The following is a 22977-nucleotide window of genomic DNA, read 5'->3' as shown; positions in this document are numbered from 1 at the left end:
CAGAGGGCGAGCATATCACTATTTTTTATTTTTATTTATTTATTTTTTTTAAACAGGGATATGATGCCCACATTGCTATAGACTGCGTGGGCTGTGCATGCAATATACTACGTGGGCTGCGCAATATACTACGTGGGCTGCGCAATATGCTACGTGGGCTGCGCAATATGCTACGTGGGCTGCGCAATATGCTACGTGGGCTGCGCAATATGCTACGTGGGCTGCGCAATGTGCTACGTGGGCTGCGCAATGTGCTACGTGGGCTGCGCAATGTGCTACGTGGCTGCGCAATGTACTACGTGGGCTGCGCAATGTACTACGTGGACTGCGCAATACACTACGCATACATATTCTAGAATACCCGATGCGTCAGAGAATCGGGCTACCATCTAGTTCAACTAATAAACATTACATGGTGAACACTAGGAAAAGCCTTGCTACTTGAAGCAAGCTTTTAAAGCCTCAACCCCCCACAGATTAATTACAAGCCATGATAGCTTTAAAGGTAAAAGGATAATTAATATTTATACAAATTTCAGGGAAAAGCAGATTTCATTTTCTGCCAAATTAACATTAAGCTCAAGCATATAGAAAATATCAAACGATATGTGCAGACTGGAACATCTAATTTTGTTCCAATTATGTTGTTAAATAATAAGGCTATGTGCACACATAGGAAGGGTCCTTGCGGGTTCTCCCGCAGCGGATTTGATAAATCTGCAGGGCAAAACCGCTGCGGTTATCCCTGCAGATTTATCACGGTTTGTCTTGCGGTTTCCACTGCGGGTTTTACTCCTGTATTTGTTTTACTATTGATGCTGCATATGCAGCATCAATAGTAATGTTAAAAATAATTTTAAAAAATGGTTATACTCACCCTCTGACGTCCCGATCTCCTCAGGGCTGCACGCGGCGGTCCGGTTCCAAAGATGCTATGCGAGAAGGACCTTCGTGACGTCACGGTCATGTGACCGCGATGTCATCGCAGGCCCTGCTCGCATAGCAACCCTGAGACCGGACGGCCGCGTGCGGCTCTGAGAGGTGAGGATATCATTATTTTTTATTTTAATTTTTTTTTTTTTTTTCACAAATTTGGTTCCCAGGGCCTGGAGGAGAGTCTCCTCTCCTCCACCCCGGGTAACAACCGCACATTATCCACTTACTTCCCGCATGGTGGGCATAGCTGCGATTCTGCACAAAAGAAGTGACATGCTGCGGATTGTAAACGGCTACGTTTCTGCGCGTTTTTTCCCGCAGCATGTGCACAGCGGTTTGCGGTTTCCCATAGGTTTACATGTTTACTGTAAACGCAATGGAAACTGCTGCGGACCTGCAGCATCAAAATCGCTGCGGTTCCGCGGTAAAAACCGCAACGTGTGCACATAGCCTTAAGGAAGCAGCTGACTTTGCAACATGACAACTTTGTGGGTGTTCGTTGTTATGAATGACCCTTAGAATGTCTAGTTTTGCTATTTTAGTAGCATTGGTGTAAATAATCACACTGAATGATCAGCTAAAATTACATATGCGCCTCATGTTGGAGAAAAAAAAAAAATCTGTACAATCACAACTGTACAGACAAAAAAAAACAAGCAACCACCTTATGGTATGGAAGTTATTACACTGATACCTCTGCACTGTAATAAGTGTGTGTGTGTGTGTGTGTGTGTGTGTGTGTGTGTGTGTGTGTGTGTGTGTGTGTGTGTGTGTGTGTGTGTGTATATAATGCTTCTGTTTTAAAGAACTGATTGTTGTAGATTTTGGACAGCTTCTCAGCAATCCTATAGTACAAGCATACATTCATGGAAGTTTCTGTGGAAGCATGTGCTGATAAGCTCACCTTTTGTGCTGATTTTGAAGGACCTTTGTTTTTGCTCCCTTTAGGTCTTCCTCTGGGTCTTTTGGGTGAGGGTTCCCCAGCTGCTGGCTCCTGAATGCAGAAATAAACTTGATATACTGGAAGGAATGTAACATGGGAAATTATAGTGCACTCTCTAAAGGCATTTAAACCTTTTTCTGCCATGATATACTGAACTATTAAAACCTTAGAGGGAAACATATGTAACTAATGTACAAATACATTGATTTGCAGGAAAAGAAAACATTTACACACTGAGATAGGCAGTAAAAATAAAGTTGTGTACTTAAGGACTGTAATATTTCCTAATGAATTGCATACAGCTTATCATTGCACAGATACAGCAGAAAAAAAAATGTGATCTAATGTTGTGCAGTTGAGACCAACACACCAAATATACGGTAAGTTATATATAAATCTACTATATAATTGTCTAAGGGTCACTTCCGTCTGTCTTTCTGTCACTGATATTCATTGGTCGCGGCCTCTGTCTGTCATGGAAATCCAAGTCGCTGATTGTTTTGCCGCGACCAATCAGCGACAGGCACAGTCCGGCGGAAAAATGGCCGCTCCTTCCTCCCCGCAGTCAGTGCCCGCTCCATACTCCCCTCCAGTCAGCCCTCACACAGGGTTAATGCCAGCGTTAATGGACCGCGGTGTAACGCACTCCATTAACGCAGCTATTAACCCTGTGTGACCAACTTTTCACTATTGATGATGTGTATGCAGCATCAATGGTAAAAAGATCTAATGTTACAAATAATAATAATAATAAAAAAAAAAAGTTATTCTCACCCTCCGCCGTCGCGTCCTCTCCTCGGCAGTGCAAGCGGCAGGTTCCAGGGCCAAGGATAGTATGCGAGAAAGACCTTCCATGACGTCACGGTCATGTGTCCGCGACGTCATCACAGGTCCTGCGCTCATCCAACCCTGGGACCGGAAGCTGCCACGTGCACCGCACACAAGCGACAGGACTACAAGGGCTCCCTCGGAAGGTGGGTATATGTTTATTTTGTATTTTAACTCTTTTTTAACCTGTTATATACGTGTCTGGGCAATATACTACGTGGCTGGGCAATATATTACGTGGACAGGCATATTCTAGAATACCCGATGCGTTAGAATCGGGCCACCATCTAGTATATACATAAGTGAATGTATGTAAACAAAGCCCTTGTTTTGGTCAGATCATCATATTCCCCTCACTCTGCAAACAGCATCATGTGACCTGATTACAGCATAGTATCATCAACCAGATGACTACAATGTTATTTTCATGGTCCTTCTGGAGACTTCCTGAACCCTAGAGCTGAAACCTCTGGTGTTCTATTCTCTCCTTACATGTGAACATTCATATACAGCAATGACAAGACAGTACCAGGAGGACACCACCAGTGTCTAAATCTGCTTTCCCTGCCTATAAAACCAAATACTACCAGTGGTGAAACATTCAGTAGTCTCTATAAATACCCTTTGAACGAAAGCATGCTTGGTATCCAGAAAAATATATCTATTATTTGTAAGCTTGCTAAATTCATTGGAATTCCCACAGGTTCTGAACAAACACCTGGCTACTATAGGGTAATGTATGTATTCTTGTACTATACAGTGCCTCTGTGAAGCAGATATCTCCATACATTCTTGTATTGTATGATACGGTGCCTGTGTGAAGCAGATATATACATGTATTCTGTGTGAGGGAGATACACATGTATTCTTGTATTATAGTGTGACTGAGGGAGATACACATGTATTCTTGTATTGTGACTGAGGGAGATACACATGTATTCTTGTATTGTGACTGAGGAAGATACACATGTATTCTTGTATTATGACTGAGAGAGATACACATGTATTCTTGTATTATAGTGTGACTAAGGAAGATACATGTATTCTTGTATTGTGACTGAGGAAGATACACATGTATTCTTGTATAATCACTGAGGGAGATACACATGTATTCTTGTATTGTGACTGAGGAAGATACACATGTATTCTTGTATTGTGACTGAGGGAGATACACATGTATTCTTGTATTGTGACTGAGGGAGATACACATGTATTCTTGTATTGTGACTGAGGGAGATACACATGTATTCTTGTATAATCACTGAGATACACATGTATTCTTGTATAATCACTGAGGGAGATACACATGTATTCTTGTATTGTGACTGAGGGAGATACACATGTATTCTTGTATTGTGACTGAGGGAGATACACATGTATTCTTGTATTGTGACTGAGGGAGATACACATGTATTCTTGTATTGTGACTGAGATACACATGTATTCTTGTATAATCACTGAGGGAGATACACATGTATTCTTGTATAGTGACTGAGGGAGATAAATAGTATTCTTGTATAATGACTGAGGGAGATACATAGTATTCTTGTATAATGACTGAAGGAGATACACATGTGTTCTTGTATTATATAGTGACTGAGGGAGATACATAGTATTCTTGTATAATGACTGAAGGAGATACACATGTGTTCTTGTATTATATAGTGACTGAGGGAGATACATAGTATTCTTGTATAATGACTGAGGGAGATACACATGTATCTCACATGGGTTGTTGCATTGTACAGTGCCCGTGTGCGGCATATATACGTTCTTGCAATGTATGGTGCCCGTGTGCGGCATATATAAATTCTTGTACTGTATGGTGCCCATCTGAGGCATATATATATATATATATATATATATATATATATATATATATATATCCTTGTACTGTATGGTGCCCGTCTGAGGCATATATATATCCTTGTACTGTATGGTACCTGTGTGAGGCATATATATATATATATATATCCTTGTACTGTATGGTGCCTGTGTGAGGCATATATATATATATCCTTGTACTGTATGGTGCCTGTGTGAGGCATATATATATATATATCCTTGTACTGTATGGTGCCTGTGTGAGGCATATATATATATATCCTTGTACTGTATGGTACCTGTGTGAGGCATATATATATATATCCTTGTACTGTATGGTGCCTGTGTGAGGCATATATATATATATCCTTGTACTGTATGGTGCCTGTGTGAGGCATATATATATATATCCTTGTACTGTATGGTGCCTGTGTGAGGCATATATATATATATATCCTTGTACTGTATGGTGCCTGTGTGAGGCATATATATATATATCCTTGTACTGTATGGTACCTGTGTGAGGCATATATATATATATCCTTGTACTGTATGGTGCCTGTGTGAGGCATATATATATATATCCTTGTACTGTATGGTGCCTGTGTGAGGCATATATACATATATCCTTGTACTGTATGGTGCCTGTGTGAGGCATATATATATATCCTTGTACTGTATGGTGCCCATGTGAGGCATATATATATATATAATAATAATAATAATTTTTATTTATATAGCGCCAACATATAAATAAAATATATATTCTATTCTATATATATGTATATTCTTGTACTGTATGGTGCCCATGTGGGGAATGTATACATTCTTGCACTGTATGGTGCCCGCGTGAGGTATGTATGTATATATATATATATATATATATATATATATATATATATATATAGATACCTTTGGTGCAGCCAGCTTGCCATGGAAGTCCTATTGAAGAGGTCAGCAGACCTCAAGAGGACAGAGAACAGTTCCCCTTCCCCCAAGTCACGGTGAGGAGCTGGCACAGGGAGACCCCCATGGTGGACTTGTATGAATGAGTTCTGCTTCTCGCCCGCAGTGCACCATTAATTGTGTGAGGTGAGGTAAAGTGTGCGCCCTGTGCGGTGCGGCCAGGCAGTGTGCGCCTTGTGTGGTAGTGTGCGCCCTGTGAGGTGCAGGGTGAGGTAAGGATGCAGTACTGACTTTTTGCGGTTTCCGAGGTCTTCCCCTCGCTCTCTTCGGTGATTCTGATGAGGGGGATGCAGGATGCTCCACAGATGTGGACTGGCGGCCACTTTCCTTTGAACTCATGGTAGCTGCTCTCCCCCGACGATGATCTGCTGCACCTCCAGGGATCCACGCGAGGAGCCGCCGCCGCACCGGACGTCCTGCTGCTGCCACCAGTCACTGAGAGGAGGAGAGCGCGGCGATGAGTCTCCTGAGGTCCCGAGCACAGGGCTTCCCTACACACTGCTGGCAGACAGGGGATGATAGGAGATGTGTGATGTGAGGGGACAATGGAGGTCACAGGGCAGCGGAGGTAACGACTAGTGAGCGCTGACACCACTCTGCTGCATGGCTCTGGCCACATAGAAGTATTGCTGAACGGCCACACGTGTGTGTGATTTGGGGGGTAAGGGAGGGCTTGTGTGTTTGTGTGAGTGGGGCATGTGATACAAGGCCGGCCCACGGATTATAGTGGGATGGGTAAAAAAAACACCTTTACCCGTGGGTGGAAAAAATAGGAGGAGGCAAAGCGGAGAAGGAGGCAGCGAGTGGAGGCTGGATGCCGGCCAGATATAACACAAGTACACAGCAGCGCTGCTGGTGAGGAAACACGGGGCTACCTCATGTGGCTGCATGGCTACAAGCCCTGAGTGGCCCCGCTCCAAGCCAGGGAATCCCTCCTGAGGAGGCGGCGACAACAGAGCCAGCATGTGTGATATCGGGACATACTGGCTGTATACAGCACGTCTACAACTAGAGAGCAGCACTGCATGTGTGATATCGGGACATACTGGCTGTATACAGCACGTCTACAACTAGAGAGCAGCGCTGCATGTGTGATATCGGGACATACTGGCTGTATACAGCACGTCTACAACTAGAGAGCAGCTCTGCATGTGTGATATCGGGACATACTGGCTGTATACAGCACGTCTACAACTAGAGAGCAGCACTGCATGTGTGATATCGGGACATACTGGCTGTATACAGCACGTCTACAACTAGAGAGCAGCTCTGCATGTGTGATATCGGGACATACTGGCTGTATACAGCACGTCTACAACTAGAGAGCAGCACTGCATGTGTGATATCGGGACATACTGGCTGTATACAGCACGTCTACAACTAGAGAGCAGCACTGCATGTGTGATATCAGGACATACTGGCTGTATACAGCACGTCTACAACTAGAGAGCAGCACTGCATGTGTGATATCGGGACATACTGGCTGTATACAGCACGTCTACAACTAGAGAGCAGCACTGCATGTGTGATATCGGGACATATACTGGCTGTATACAGCACGTCTATAACTAGAGAGCAGCGCTGCATGTGTGATATCAGGACATACTGGCTGTATACAGCACATCTATAACTAGAGAGCAGCACTGCATGTGTGATATCAGGACATACTGGCTGTATACAGCACATCTATAACTAGAGAGCAGCTCTGCATGTGTGATATCAGGACATACTGGCTGTATACAGCACGTCTACAACTAGAGAGCAGCTCTGCATGTGTGATATCAGGACATATACTGGCTGTATACAGCACGTCTATAACTAGAGAGCAGCACTGCATGTGTGATATCGGGACATATACTGGCTGTATACAGCACGTCTACAACTAGAGAGCAGCTCTGCATGTGTGATATCAGGACATACTGGCTGTATACAGCACATCTATAACTAGAGCACAGCGCTGCATGTGTGATATCAGGACATACTGACTGTATACAGCACGTCTATAACTAGAGAGCAGCTCTGCATGTGTGATATCAGGACATACTGGCTGTATACAGCACGTCTACAACTAGAGAGCAGCTCTGCATGTGTGATATCAGGACATACTGGCTGTATACAGCACATCTATAACTAGAGCACAGCGCTGCATGTGTGATATCAGGACATACTGACTGTATACAGCACGTCTACAACTAGAGAGCAGCACTGCATGTGTGATATCGGGACATACTGGCTGTATACAGCACGTCTACAACTAGAGAGCAGCACTGCATGTGTGATATCGGGACATACTGGCTGTATACAGCACGTCTACAACTAGAGAGCAGCTCTGCATGTGTGATATCAGGACATACTGGCTGTATACAGCACATCTATAACTAGAGCACAGCGCTGCATGTGTGATATCAGGACATACTGACTGTATACAGCACGTCTATAACTAGAGAGCAGCTCTGCATGTGTGATATCAGGACATACTGGCTGTATACAGCACGTCTACAACTAGAGAGCAGCTCTGCATGTGTGATATCAGGACATACTGGCTGTATACAGCACATCTATAACTAGAGCACAGCGCTGCATGTGTGATATCAGGACATACTGACTGTATACAGCACGTCTATAACTAGAGAGCAGCTCTGCATGTGTGATATCAGGACATACTGGCTGTATACAGCACGTCTATAACTAGAGAGCAGCTCTGCATGTGTGATATCAGGACATACTGGCTGTATACAGCACGTCTACAACTAGAGAGCAGCACTGCATGTGTGATATCGGGACATACTGGCTGTATACAGCACGTCTACAACTAGAGAGCAGCGCTGCATGTGTGATATCGGGACATACTGGCTGTATACAGCACGTCTACAACTAGAGAGCAGCTCTGCATGTGTGATATCGGGACATACTGGCTGTATACAGCACGTCTACAACTAGAGAGCAGCACTGCATGTGTGATATCGGGACATACTGGCTGTATACAGCACGTCTACAACTAGAGAGCAGCTCTGCATGTGTGATATCGGGACATACTGGCTGTATACAGCACGTCTACAACTAGAGAGCAGCACTGCATGTGTGATATCGGGACATACTGGCTGTATACAGCACGTCTACAACTAGAGAGCAGCACTGCATGTGTGATATCAGGACATACTGGCTGTATACAGCACGTCTACAACTAGAGAGCAGCACTGCATGTGTGATATCGGGACATACTGGCTGTATACAGCACGTCTACAACTAGAGAGCAGCACTGCATGTGTGATATCGGGACATATACTGGCTGTATACAGCACGTCTATAACTAGAGAGCAGCGCTGCATGTGTGATATCAGGACATACTGGCTGTATACAGCACATCTATAACTAGAGAGCAGCACTGCATGTGTGATATCAGGACATACTGGCTGTATACAGCACATCTATAACTAGAGAGCAGCTCTGCATGTGTGATATCAGGACATACTGGCTGTATACAGCACGTCTACAACTAGAGAGCAGCTCTGCATGTGTGATATCAGGACATATACTGGCTGTATACAGCACGTCTATAACTAGAGAGCAGCACTGCATGTGTGATATCGGGACATATACTGGCTGTATACAGCACGTCTACAACTAGAGAGCAGCTCTGCATGTGTGATATCAGGACATACTGGCTGTATACAGCACATCTATAACTAGAGCACAGCGCTGCATGTGTGATATCAGGACATACTGACTGTATACAGCACGTCTATAACTAGAGAGCAGCTCTGCATGTGTGATATCAGGACATACTGGCTGTATACAGCACGTCTACAACTAGAGAGCAGCTCTGCATGTGTGATATCAGGACATACTGGCTGTATACAGCACATCTATAACTAGAGCACAGCGCTGCATGTGTGATATCAGGACATACTGACTGTATACAGCACGTCTACAACTAGAGAGCAGCACTGCATGTGTGATATCGGGACATACTGGCTGTATACAGCACGTCTACAACTAGAGAGCAGCACTGCATGTGTGATATCGGGACATACTGGCTGTATACAGCACGTCTACAACTAGAGAGCAGCTCTGCATGTGTGATATCAGGACATACTGGCTGTATACAGCACATCTATAACTAGAGCACAGCGCTGCATGTGTGATATCAGGACATACTGACTGTATACAGCACGTCTATAACTAGAGAGCAGCTCTGCATGTGTGATATCAGGACATACTGGCTGTATACAGCACGTCTACAACTAGAGAGCAGCTCTGCATGTGTGATATCAGGACATACTGGCTGTATACAGCACATCTATAACTAGAGCACAGCGCTGCATGTGTGATATCAGGACATACTGACTGTATACAGCACGTCTATAACTAGAGAGCAGCTCTGCATGTGTGATATCAGGACATACTGGCTGTATACAGCACGTCTACAACTAGAGAGCAGCTCTGCATGTGTGATATCAGGACATACTGGCTGTATACAGCACGTCTACAACTAGAGAGCAGCACTGCATGTGTGATATCAGGACATACTGGCTGTATACAGCACGTCTACAACTAGAGAGCAGCACTGCATGTGTGATATCGGGACATACTGGCTGTATACAGCACGTCTATAACTAGAGAGCAGCACTGCATGTGTGATATCAGGACATATACTGGCTGTATACAGCACGTCTACAACTAGAGAGCAGCACTGCATGTGTGATATCAGGACATACTGGCTGTATACAGCACGTCTACAACTAGAGAGCAGCTCTGCATGTGTGATATCAGGACATATACTGGCTGTATACAGCACATCTATAACTAGAGAGCAGCGCTGCATGTGTGATATCAGGACATATACTGGCTGTATACAGCACATCTATAACTAGAGCACAGCGCTGCATGTGTGATATCAGGACATATACTGGCTGTATACAGCACGTCTACAACTAGAGAGCAGCTCTGCATGTGTGATATCAGGACATATACTGGCTGTATACAGCACGTCTACAACTAGAGAGCAGCACTGCATGTGTGATATCAGGACATATACTGGCTGTATACAGCACGTCTACAACTAGAGAGCAGCGCTGCATGTGTGATATCAGGACATATACTGGCTGTATACAGCACGTCTACAACTAGAGAGCAGCGCTGCATGTGTGATATCAGGACATATACTGGCTGTATACAGCACATCTATAACTAGAGCACAGCGCTGCATGTGTGATATCAGGACATACTGACTGTATACAGCACGTCTACAACTAGAGAGCAGCACGGCATGTGTGATATCAGGACATACTGGCTGTATACAGCACGTCTACAACTAGAGAGCAGCTCTGCATGTGTGATATCAGGACATATACTGGCTGTATACAGCACATCTATAACTAGAGCACAGCGCTGCATGTGTGATATCAGGACATACTGACTGTATACAGCACGTCTACAACTAGAGAGCAGCACGGCATGTGTGATATCGGGACATACTGGCTGTATACAGCACGTCTACAACTAGAGAGCAGCTCTGCATGTGTGATATCAGGACATATACTGGCTGTATACAGCACGTCTACAACTAGAGAGCAGCACTGCATGTGTGATATCAGGACATATACTGGCTGTATACAGCACGTCTACAACTAGAGAGCAGCGCTGCATGTGTGATATCAGGACATATACTGGCTGTATACAGCACGTCTACAACTAGAGAGCAGCGCTGCATGTGTGATATCAGGACATATACTGGCTGTATACAGCACATCTATAACTAGAGCACAGCGCTGCATGTGTGATATCAGGACATATACTGGCTGTATACAGCACGTCTACAACTAGAGAGCAGCTCTGCATGTGTGATATCGGGACATATACTGGCTGTATACAGCACGTCTACAACTAGAGAGCAGCGCTGCATGTGTGATATCAGGACATATACTGGCTGTATACAGCACATCTATAACTAGAGCACAGCGCTGCATGTGTGATATCAGGACATATACTGGCTGTATACAGCACATCTATAACTAGAGCACAGCGCTGCATGTGTGATATCAGGACATATACTGGCTGTATACAGCACGTCTACAACTAGAGAGCAGCACTGCATGTGTGATATCAGGACATATACTGGCTGTATACAGCACGTCTACAACTAGAGAGCAGCGCTGCATGTGTGATATCAGGACATATACTGGCTGTATACAGCACGTCTACAACTAGAGAGCAGCGCTGCATGTGTGATATCAGGACATATACTGGCTGTATACAGCACATCTATAACTAGAGCACAGCGCTGCATGTGTGATATCAGGACATATACTGGCTGTATACAGCACGTCTACAACTAGAGAGCAGCTCTGCATGTGTGATATCGGGACATATACTGGCTGTATACAGCACGTCTATAACTAGAGAGCAGCACTGCATGTGTGATATCAGGACATACTGGCTGTATACAGCACGTCTACAACTAGAGAGCAGCGCTGCATGTGTGATATCGGGACATATACTGGCTGTATACAGCACGTCTACAACTAGAGAGCAGCTCTGCATGTGTGATATCAGGACATACTGGCTGTATACAGCACGTCTACAACTAGAGAGCAGCACTGCATGTGTGATATCGGGACATATACTGGCTGTATACAGCACGTCTACAACTAGAGAGCAGCTCTGCATGTGTGATATCAGGACATACTGACTGTATACAGCACGTCTACAACTAGAGAGCAGCTCTGCATGTGTGATATCAGGACATATACTGGCTGTATACAGCACGTCTACAACTAGAGAGCAGCGCTGCATGTGTGATATCGGGACATATACTGGCTGTATACAGCACGTCTACAACTAGAGAGCAGCTCTGCATGTGTGATATCAGGACATACTGACTGTATACAGCACGTCTACAACTAGAGAGCAGCGCTGCATGTGTGATATCAGGACATATACTGGCTGTATACAGCACGTCTATAACTAGAGAGCAGCACTGCATGTGTGATATCGGGACATATACTGGCTGTATACAGCACGTCTACAACTAGAGAGCAGCGCTGCATGTGTGATATCGGGACATATACTGGCTGTATACAGCACGTCTACAACTAGAGAGCAGCTCTGCATGTGTGATATCAGGACATACTGGCTGTATACAGCACGTCTACAACTAGAGAGCAGCACTGCATGTGTGATATCAGGACATACTGGCTGTATACAGCACGTCTACAACTAGAGAGCAGCACTACATGTGTGATATCAGGACATATACTGGCTGTATACAGCACGTCTACAACTAGAGAGCAGCTCTGCATGTGTGATATCAGGACATACTGGCTGTATACAGCACGTCTACAACTAGAGAGCAGCACTGCATGTGTGATATCAGGACATACTGGCTGTATACAGCACGTCTACAACTAGAGAGCAGCACTGCATGTGTGATATCGGGACATACTGGCTGTATACAGCACGTCTACAACTAGAGAGCAGCACTGCATGTGTGATATCGGGATATACTGGCTGTATACAGCACGTCTACAACTAGAGAGCAGCACTGCATGTGTGATATCGGGACATATACTGGCTGTATACAGCACGTCTACAACTAGAGAGCAGCGCTGCATGTGTGATATCGGGACATATACTGGCTGTATACAGCACGTCTATAACTAGAGAGCAGCACTGCATGTGTGATATCAGGACATACTGGCTGTATACAGCACGTCTACAACTAGAGAGCAGCGCTGCATGTGTGATATCGGGACATATACTGGCTGTATACAGCACGTCTACAACTAGAGAGCAGCTCTGCATGTGTGATATCAGGACATACTGACTGTATACAGCACGTCTACAACTAGAGAGCAGCTCTGCATGTGTGATATCAGGACATATACTGGCTGTATACAGCACGTCTATAACTAGAGCACAGCGCTGCATGTGTGATATCAGGACATATACTGGCTGTATACAGCACGTCTATAACTAGAGAGCAGCACTGCATGTGTGATATCGGGACATATACTGGCTGTATACAGCACGTCTACAACTAGAGAGCAGCGCTGCATGTGTGATATCGGGACATATACTGGCTGTATACAGCACGTCTACAACTAGAGAGCAGCTCTGCATGTGTGATATCAGGACATACTGGCTGTATACAGCACGTCTACAACTAGAGAGCAGCTCTGCATGTGTGATATCAGGACATACTGGCTGTATACAGCACGTCTACAACTAGAGAGCAGCACTACATGTGTGATATCAGGACATATACTGGCTGTATACAGCACGTCTACAACTAGAGAGCAGCTCTGCATGTGTGATATCAGGACATACTGGCTGTATACAGCACGTCTACAACTAGAGAGCAGCACTGCATGTGTGATATCAGGACATACTGGCTGTATACAGCACGTCTACAACTAGAGAGCAGCACTGCATGTGTGATATCGGGACATACTGGCTGTATACAGCACGTCTACAACTAGAGAGCAGCACTGCATGTGTGATATCAGGACATACTGGCTGTATACAGCACGTCTACAACTAGAGAGCAGCACTGCATGTGTGATATCGGGACATATACTGGCTGTATACAGCACGTCTACAACTAGAGAGCAGCGCTGCATGTGTGATATCGGGACATATACTGGCTGTATACAGCACGTCTACAACTAGAGAGCAGCGCTGCATGTGTGATATCGGGACATATACTGGCTGTATACAGCACGTCTACAACTAGAGAGCAGCACTGCATGTGTGATATCAGGACATACTGGCTGTATACAGCACGTCTACAACTAGAGAGCAGCACTGCATGTGTGATATCAGGACATATACTGGCTGTATACAGCACGTCTACAACTAGAGAGCAGCACTGCATGTGTGATATCAGGACATATACTGGCTGTATACAGCACGTCTACAACTAGAGAGCAGCACTGCATGTGTGATATCAGGACATATACTGGCTGTATACAGCACGTCTACAACTAGACAGCAGCACTGCATGTGTTATATCAGGACATATATTGGCTGTATACAGCACGTCTACAACTAGAGAGCAGCACTGCATGTGTGATATCAGGACATACTGGCTGTATACAGCACGTCTATAACTAGAGAGCAGCACTGCATGTGTTATATCAGGACATATACTGGCTGTGTACAGCACGTCTACAACTAGAGAGCAGCGCTGCATGTGTGATATCAGGACATATACTGGCTGTATACAGCACGTCTACAACTAGAGAGCAGCACTGCATGTGTGATATCAGGACATATACTGGCTGTATACAGCACGTCTACAACTAGAGAGCAGCACTGCATGTGTGATATCAGGACATATACTGGCTGTATACAGCACGTCTATAACTAGAGAGCAGCGCTACATGTGTGATATCAGGACATATACTGGCTGTATACAGCACGTCTACAACTAGAGAGCAGCACTGCATGTGTGATATCAGGACATATACTGGCTGTATACAGCACGTCTACAACTAGAGAGCAGCACTGCATGTGTGATATCAGGACATATACTGGCTGTATACAGCACGTCTACAACTAGAGAGCAGCACTGCATGTGTGATATCAGGACATATACTGGCTGTATACAGCACGTCTACAACTAGAGAGCAGCACTGCATGTGTGATATCAGGACATATACTGGCTGTATACAGCACGTCTACAACTAGAGAGCAGCACTGCATGTGTGATATCAGGACATACTGGCTGTATACAGCACGTCTACAACTAGAGAGCAGCACTGCATGTGTGATATCAGGACATATACTGGCTGTATACAGCACGTCTACAACTAGAGAGCAGCACTGCATGTGTGATATCAGGACATATACTGGCTGTATACAGCACGTCTACAACTAGAGAGCAGCACTGCATGTGTGATATCGGGACATACTGGCTGTATACAGCACGTCTACAACTAGAGAGCAGCACTGCATGTGTGATATCAGGAAATATACTGGCTGTATACAGCACGTCTACAACTAGAGAGCAGCACTGCATGTGTGATATCAGGACATATACTGGCTGTATACAGCACGTCTACAACTAGAGAGCAGCACTGCATGTGTGATATCAGGACATACTGGCTGTATACAGCACGTCTACAACTAGAGAGCAGCACTGCATGTGTGATATCTGGACATATACTGGCTGTATACAGCACGTCTACAACTAGAGAGCAGCACTGCATGTGTGATATCAGGACATATACTGGCTGTATACAGCACGTCTACAACTAGAGAGCAGCACTGCATGTGTGATATCAGGAAATATACTGGCTGTATACAGCACGTCTACAACTAGAGAGCAGCACTGCATGTGTGATATCAGGACATATACTGGCTGTATACAGCACGTCTATAACTAGAGAGCAGCACTGCATGTGTGATATCAGGACATATACTGGCTGTATACAGCACGTCTACAACTAGAGAGCAGCACTGCATGTGTGATATCGGGACATACTGGCTGTACACAGCACGTCTACAACTAGAGAGCAGCACTGCATGTGTGATATCAGGACATATACTGGCTGTATACAGCACGTCTACAACTAGAGAGCAGCACTGCATGTGTGATATCAGGACATACAGACTGTATACAGCACGTCTACAACTAGAGAGCAGCACTGCATGTGTGATATCAGGACATATACTGGCTGTATACAGCACGTCTATAACTAGAGAGCAGCACTGCATGTGTGATATCAGGACATATACTGGCTGTATACAGCACGTCTACAACTAGAGAGCAGCACTGCATGTGTGATATCAGGACATACTGGCTGTATACAGCACGTCTACAACTAGAGAGCAGCACTGCATGTGTGATATCGGGACATACTGGCTGTATACAGCACGTCTACAACTAGAGAGCAGCACTGCATGTGTGATATCGGGACATACTGGCTGTATACAGCACGTCTACAACTAGAGAGCAGCTCTGCATGTGTGATATCAGGACATATACTGGCTGTATACAGCACGTCTACAACTAGAGAGCAGCACTGCATGTGTGATATCAGGACATACTGGCTGTATACAGCACGTCTACAACTAGAGAGCAGCACTGCATGTGTGATATCGGGACATATACTGGCTGTATACAGCACGTCTACAACTAGAGAGCAGCGCTGCATGTGTGATATCGGGACATATACTGGCTGTATACAGCACGTCTACAACTAGAGAGCAGCGCTGCATGTGTGATATCGGGACATATACTGGCTGTATACAGCACGTCTACAACTAGAGAGCAGCACTGCATGTGTGATATCAGGACATACTGGCTGTATACAGCACGTCTACAACTAGAGAGCAGCACTGCATGTGTGATATCAGGACATATACTGGCTGTATACAGCACGTCTACAACTAGAGAGCAGCACTGCATGTGTGATATCAGGACATATACTGGCTGTATACAGCACGTCTACAACTAGAGAGCAGCACTGCATGTGTGATATCAGGACATATACTGGCTGTATACAGCACGTCTACAACTAGAGAGCAGCACTGCATGTGTGATATCAGGACATATACTGGCTGTATACAGCACGTCTACAACTAGAGAGCAGCACTGCATGTGTGATATCAGGACATATACTGGCTGTATACAGCACGTCTACAACTAGAGAGCAGCACTGCATGTGTGATATCAGGACATACTGGCTGTATACAGCACGTCTACAACTAGAGAGCAGCACTGCATGTGTGATATCAGGACATATACTGGCTGTATACAGCACGTCTACAACTAGAGAGCAGCACTGCATGTGTGATATCAGGACATATACTGGCTGTATACAGCACGTCTACAACTAGAGAGCAGCACTGCATGTGTGATATCAGGAAATATACTGGCTGTATACAGCACGTCTACAACTAGAGAGCAGCACTGCATGTGTGATATCAGGACATATACTGGCTGTATACAGCACGTCTATAACTAGAGAGCAGCACTGCATGTGTGATATCAGGACATATACTGGCTGTATACAGCACGTCTACAACTAGAGAGCAGCACTGCATGTGTGATATCGGGACATACTGGCTGTATACAGCACGTCTACAACTAGAGAGCAGCACTGCATGTGTGATATCAGGACATATACTGGCTGTATACAGCACGTCTACAACTAGAGAGCAGCACTGCATGTGTGATATCAGGACATACAGACTGTATACAGCACGTCTACAACTAGAGAGCAGCACTGCATGTGTGATATCAGGACATATACTGGCTGTATACAGCACGTCTATAACTAGAGAGCAGCACTGCATGTGTGATATCAGGACATATACTGGCTGTATACAGCACGTCTACAACTAGAGAGCAGCACTGCATGTGTGATATCAGGACATACTGGCTGTATACAGCACGTCTACAACTAGAGAGCAGCACTGCATGTGTGATATCGGGACATACTGGCTGTATACAGCACGTCTACAACTAGAGAGCAGCACTGCATGTGTGATATCAGGACATACAGACTGTATACAGCACGTCTACAACTAGAGAGCAGCTCTGCATGTGTGATATCAGGACATATACTGGCTGTATACAGCACGTCTACAACTAGAGAGCAGCACTGCATGTGTGATATCAGGACATACTGGCTGTATACAGCACGTCTACAACTAGAGAGCAGCACTGCATGTGTGATATCAGGACATATACTGGCTGTATACAGCACGTCTACAACTAGAGAGCAGCACTGCATGTGTGATATCGGGACATACTGGCTGTATACAGCACGTCTACAACTAGAGAGCAGCTCTGCATGTGTGATATCAGGACATACTGGCTGTATACAGCACGTCTACAACTAGAGAGCAGCACTGCATGTGTGATATCGGGACATATACTGGCTGTATACAGCACGTCTACAACTAGAGAGCAGCACTGCATGTGTGATATCAGGACATACTGGCTGTATACAGCACGTCTACAACTAGAGAGCAGCACTGCATGTGTGATATCAGGAAATATACTGGCTGTATACAGCACGTCTACAACTAGAGAGCAGCACTGCATGTGTGATATCAGGACATATACTGGCTGTATACAGCACGTCTACAACTAGAGAGCAGCACTGCATGTGTGATATCAGGACATACTGGCTGTATACAGCACGTCTACAACTAGAGAGCAGCACTGCATGTGTGATATCAGGACATATACTGGCTGTATACAGCACGTCTACAACTAGAGAGCAGCACTGCATGTGTGATATCAGGACATATACTGGCTGTATACAGCACGTCTACAACTAGAGAGCAGCACTGCATGTGTGATTTCAGGAAATATACTGGCTGTATACAGCACGTCTACAACTAGAGAGCAGCACTGCATGTGTGATATCAGGACATATACTGGCTGTATACAGCACGTCTATAACTAGAGAGCAGCACTGCATGTGTGATATCAGGACATATACTGGCTGTATACAGCACGTCTACAACTAGAGATCAGCACTGCATGTGTGATATCGGGACATACTGGCTGTACACAGCACGTCTACAACTAGAGAGCAGCACTGCATGTGTGATATCAGGACATATACTGGCTGTATACAGCACGTCTACAACTAGAGAGCAGCACTGCATGTGTGATATCAGGACATACAGACTGTATACAGCACGTCTACAACTAGAGAGCAGCACTGCATGTGTGATATCAGGACATATACTGGCTGTATACAGCACGTCTATAACTAGAGAGCAGCACTGCATGTGTGATATCAGGACATATACTGGCTGTATACAGCACGTCTACAACTAGAGAGCAGCACTGCATGTGTGATATCAGGACATACTGGCTGTATACAGCACGTCTACAACTAGAGAGCAGCACTGCATGTGTGATATCGGGACATACTGGCTGTATACAGCACGTCTACAACTAGAGAGCAGCACTGCATGTGTGATATCAGGACATACAGACTGTATACAGCACGTCTACAACTAGAGAGCAGCTCTGCATGTGTGATATCAGGACATATACTGGCTGTATACAGCACGTCTACAACTAGAGAGCAGCACTGCATGTGTGATATCAGGACATACTGGCTGTATACAGCACGTCTACAACTAGAGAGCAGCACTGCATGTGTGATATCAGGACATATACTGGCTGTATACAGCACGTCTACAACTAGAGAGCAGCACTGCATGTGTGATATCGGGACATACTGGCTGTATACAGCACGTCTACAACTAGAGAGCAGCACTGCATGTGTGATATCAGGACATACAGACTGTATACAGCACGTCTACAACTAGAGAGCAGCACTACATGTGTGATATCAGGACATATACTGGCTGTATACAGCACGTCTACAACTAGAGAGCAGCTCTGCATGTGTGATATCAGGACATATACTGGCTGTATACAGCACGTCTACAACTAGAGAGCAGCACTGCATGTGTGATATCGGGACATACTGGCTGTATACAGCACGTCTACAACTAGAGAGCAGCACTGCATGTGTGATATCAGGACATATACTGGCTGTATACAGCACGTCTACAACTAGAGAGCAGCACTGCATGTGTGATATCAGGACATACAGACTGTATACAGCACGTCTACAACTAGAGAGCAGCACTGCATGTGTGATATCAGGACATATACTGGCTGTATACAGCACGTCTATAACTAGAGAGCAGCACTGCATGTGTGATATCAGGACATATACTGGCTGTATACAGCACGTCTACAACTAGAGAGCAGCACTGCATGTGTGATATCAGGACATACTGGCTGTATACAGCACGTCTACAACTAGAGAGCAGCACTGCATGTGTGATATCGGGACATACTGGCTGTATACAGCACGTCTACAACTAGAGAGCAGCACTGCATGTGTGATATCAGGACATACAGACTGTATACAGCACGTCTACAACTAGAGAGCAGCTCTGCATGTGTGATATCAGGACATATACTGGCTGTATACAGCACGTCTACAACTAGAGAGCAGCACTGCATGTGTGATATCAGGACATACTGGCTGTATACAGCACGTCTACAACTAGAGAGCAGCACTGCATGTGTGATATCAGGACATATACTGGCTGTATACAGCACGTCTACAACTAGAGAGCAGCACTGCATGTGTGATATCGGGACATACTGGCTGTATACAGCACGTCTACAACTAGAGAGCAGCTCTGCATGTGTGATATCAGGACATACTGGCTGTATACAGCACGTCTACAACTAGAGAGCAGCACTGCATGTGTGATATCGGGACATATACTGGCTGTATACAGCACGTCTACAACTAGAGAGCAGCACTGCATGTGTGATATCAGGACATACTGGCTGTATACAGCACGTCTACAACTAGAGAGCAGCACTGCATGTGTGATATCAGGAAATATACTGGCTGTATACAGCACGTCTACAACTAGAGAGCAGCACTGCATGTGTGATATCAGGACATATACTGGCTGTATACAGCACGTCTACAACTAGAGAGCAGCACTGCATGTGTGATATCAGGACATACTGGCTGTATACAGCACGTCTACAACTAGAGAGCAGCACTGCATGTGTGATATCAGGACATATACTGGCTGTATACAGCACGTCTACAACTAGAGAGCAGCACTGCATGTGTGATATCAGGACATATACTGGCTGTATACAGCACGTCTACAACTAGAGAGCAGCACTGCATGTGTGATTTCAGGAAATATACTGGCTGTATACAGCACGTCTACAACTAGAGAGCAGCACTGCATGTGTGATATCAGGACATATACTGGCTGTATACAGCACGTCTATAACTAGAGAGCAGCACTGCATGTGTGATATCAGGACATATACTGGCTGTATACAGCACGTCTACAACTAGAGATCAGCACTGCATGTGTGATATCGGGACATACTGGCTGTACACAGCACGTCTACAACTAGAGAGCAGCACTGCATGTGTGATATCAGGACATATACTGGCTGTATACAGCACGTCTACAACTAGAGAGCAGCACTGCATGTGTGATATCAGGACATACAGACTGTATACAGCACGTCTACAACTAGAGAGCAGCACTGCATGTGTGATATCAGGACATATACTGGCTGTATACAGCACGTCTATAACTAGAGAGCAGCACTGCATGTGTGATATCAGGACATATACTGGCTGTATACAGCACGTCTACAACTAGAGAGCAGCACTGCATGTGTGATATCAGGACATACTGGCTGTATACAGCACGTCTACAACTAGACAGCAGCACTGCATGTGTGATATCGGGACATACTGGCTGTATACAGCACGTCTACAACTAGAGAGCAGCACTGCATGTGTGATATCAGGACATACAGACTGTATACAGCACGTCTACAACTAGAGAGCAGCTCTGCATGTGTGATATCAGGACATATACTGGCTGTATACAGCACGTCTACAACTAGAGAGCAGCACTGCATGTGTGATATCAGGACATACTGGCTGTATACAGCACGTCTACAACTAGAGAGCAGCACTGCATGTGTGATATCAGGACATATACTGGCTGTATACAGCACGTCTACAACTAGAGAGCAGCACTGCATGTGTGATATCGGGACATACTGGCTGTATACAGCACGTCTACAACTAGAGAGCAGCACTGCATGTGTGATATCAGGACATACAGACTGTATACAGCACGTCTACAACTAGAGAGCAGCACTACATGTGTGATATCAGGACATATACTGGCTGTATACAGCACGTCTACAACTAGAGAGCAGCTCTGCATGTGTGATATCAGGACATATACTGGCTGTATACAGCACGTCTACAACTAGAGAGCAGCACTGCATGTGTGATATCAGGACATACTGGCTGTATACAGCACGTCTACAACTAGAGAGCAGCACTGCATGTGTGATATCAGGACATATACTGGCTGTATACAGCACGTCTACAACTAGAGAGCAGCACTGCATGTGTGATATCAGGACATACAGACTGTATACAGCACGTCTACAACTAGAGAGCAGCACTGCATGTGTGATATCAGGACATATACTGGCTGTATACAGCACGTCTACAACTAGAGAGCAGCACTGCATGTGTGATATCAGGACATATACTGGCTGTATACAGCACGTCTACAACTAGAGAGCAGCACTGCATGTGTGATATCGGGACATACTGGCTGTATACAGCACGTCTACAACTAGAGAGCAGCACTGCATGTGTGATATCAGGACATACAGACTGTATACAGCACGTCTACAACTAGAGAGCAGCTCTGCATGTGTGATATCAGGACATATACTGGCTGTATACAGCACGTCTACAACTAGAGAGCAGCACTGCATGTGTGATATCAGGACATACTGGCTGTATACAGCACGTCTACAACTAGAGAGCAGCACTGCATGTGTGATATCAGGACATATACTGGCTGTATACAGCACGTCTACAACTAGAGAGCAGCACTGCATGTGTGAT

The 22977-nt window shown here is 45.2% G+C and overlaps 1 protein-coding gene across 3 annotated transcripts in view; it reads right to left on the bottom strand.

Annotated features, from left to right (window-relative positions):
• Window positions 1-6128, bottom strand: part of HMGA2 (high mobility group AT-hook 2) — a 353027-nt gene extending 346899 nt beyond the window's left edge. For all 3 annotated transcript variants that reach the window (XM_069764688.1, XM_069764690.1, XM_069764689.1), the window contains exons 1-2: window positions 5729-6128; window positions 1841-1930 (exon numbers count right to left, since the gene is read on the bottom strand). In XM_069764688.1, the coding sequence (XP_069620789.1) occupies window positions 1841-1930; window positions 5729-5836 (198 nt within the window). In that variant the 5' untranslated portion in view covers window positions 5837-6128. The remainder of the gene's footprint in view (window positions 1-1840; window positions 1931-5728) is intronic.
• Window positions 6129-22977: the final 16849 nt, after the last annotated feature.

The sequence above is a fragment of the Ranitomeya imitator genome, chromosome 4 (assembly GCF_032444005.1).
Source record: "Ranitomeya imitator isolate aRanImi1 chromosome 4, aRanImi1.pri, whole genome shotgun sequence".
Lineage (NCBI taxonomy): Eukaryota > Metazoa > Chordata > Amphibia > Anura > Dendrobatidae > Ranitomeya > Ranitomeya imitator.
Note: the sequence above shows the minus strand (reverse complement) of the source record. Positions and strands in the feature narration are given on the sequence as shown.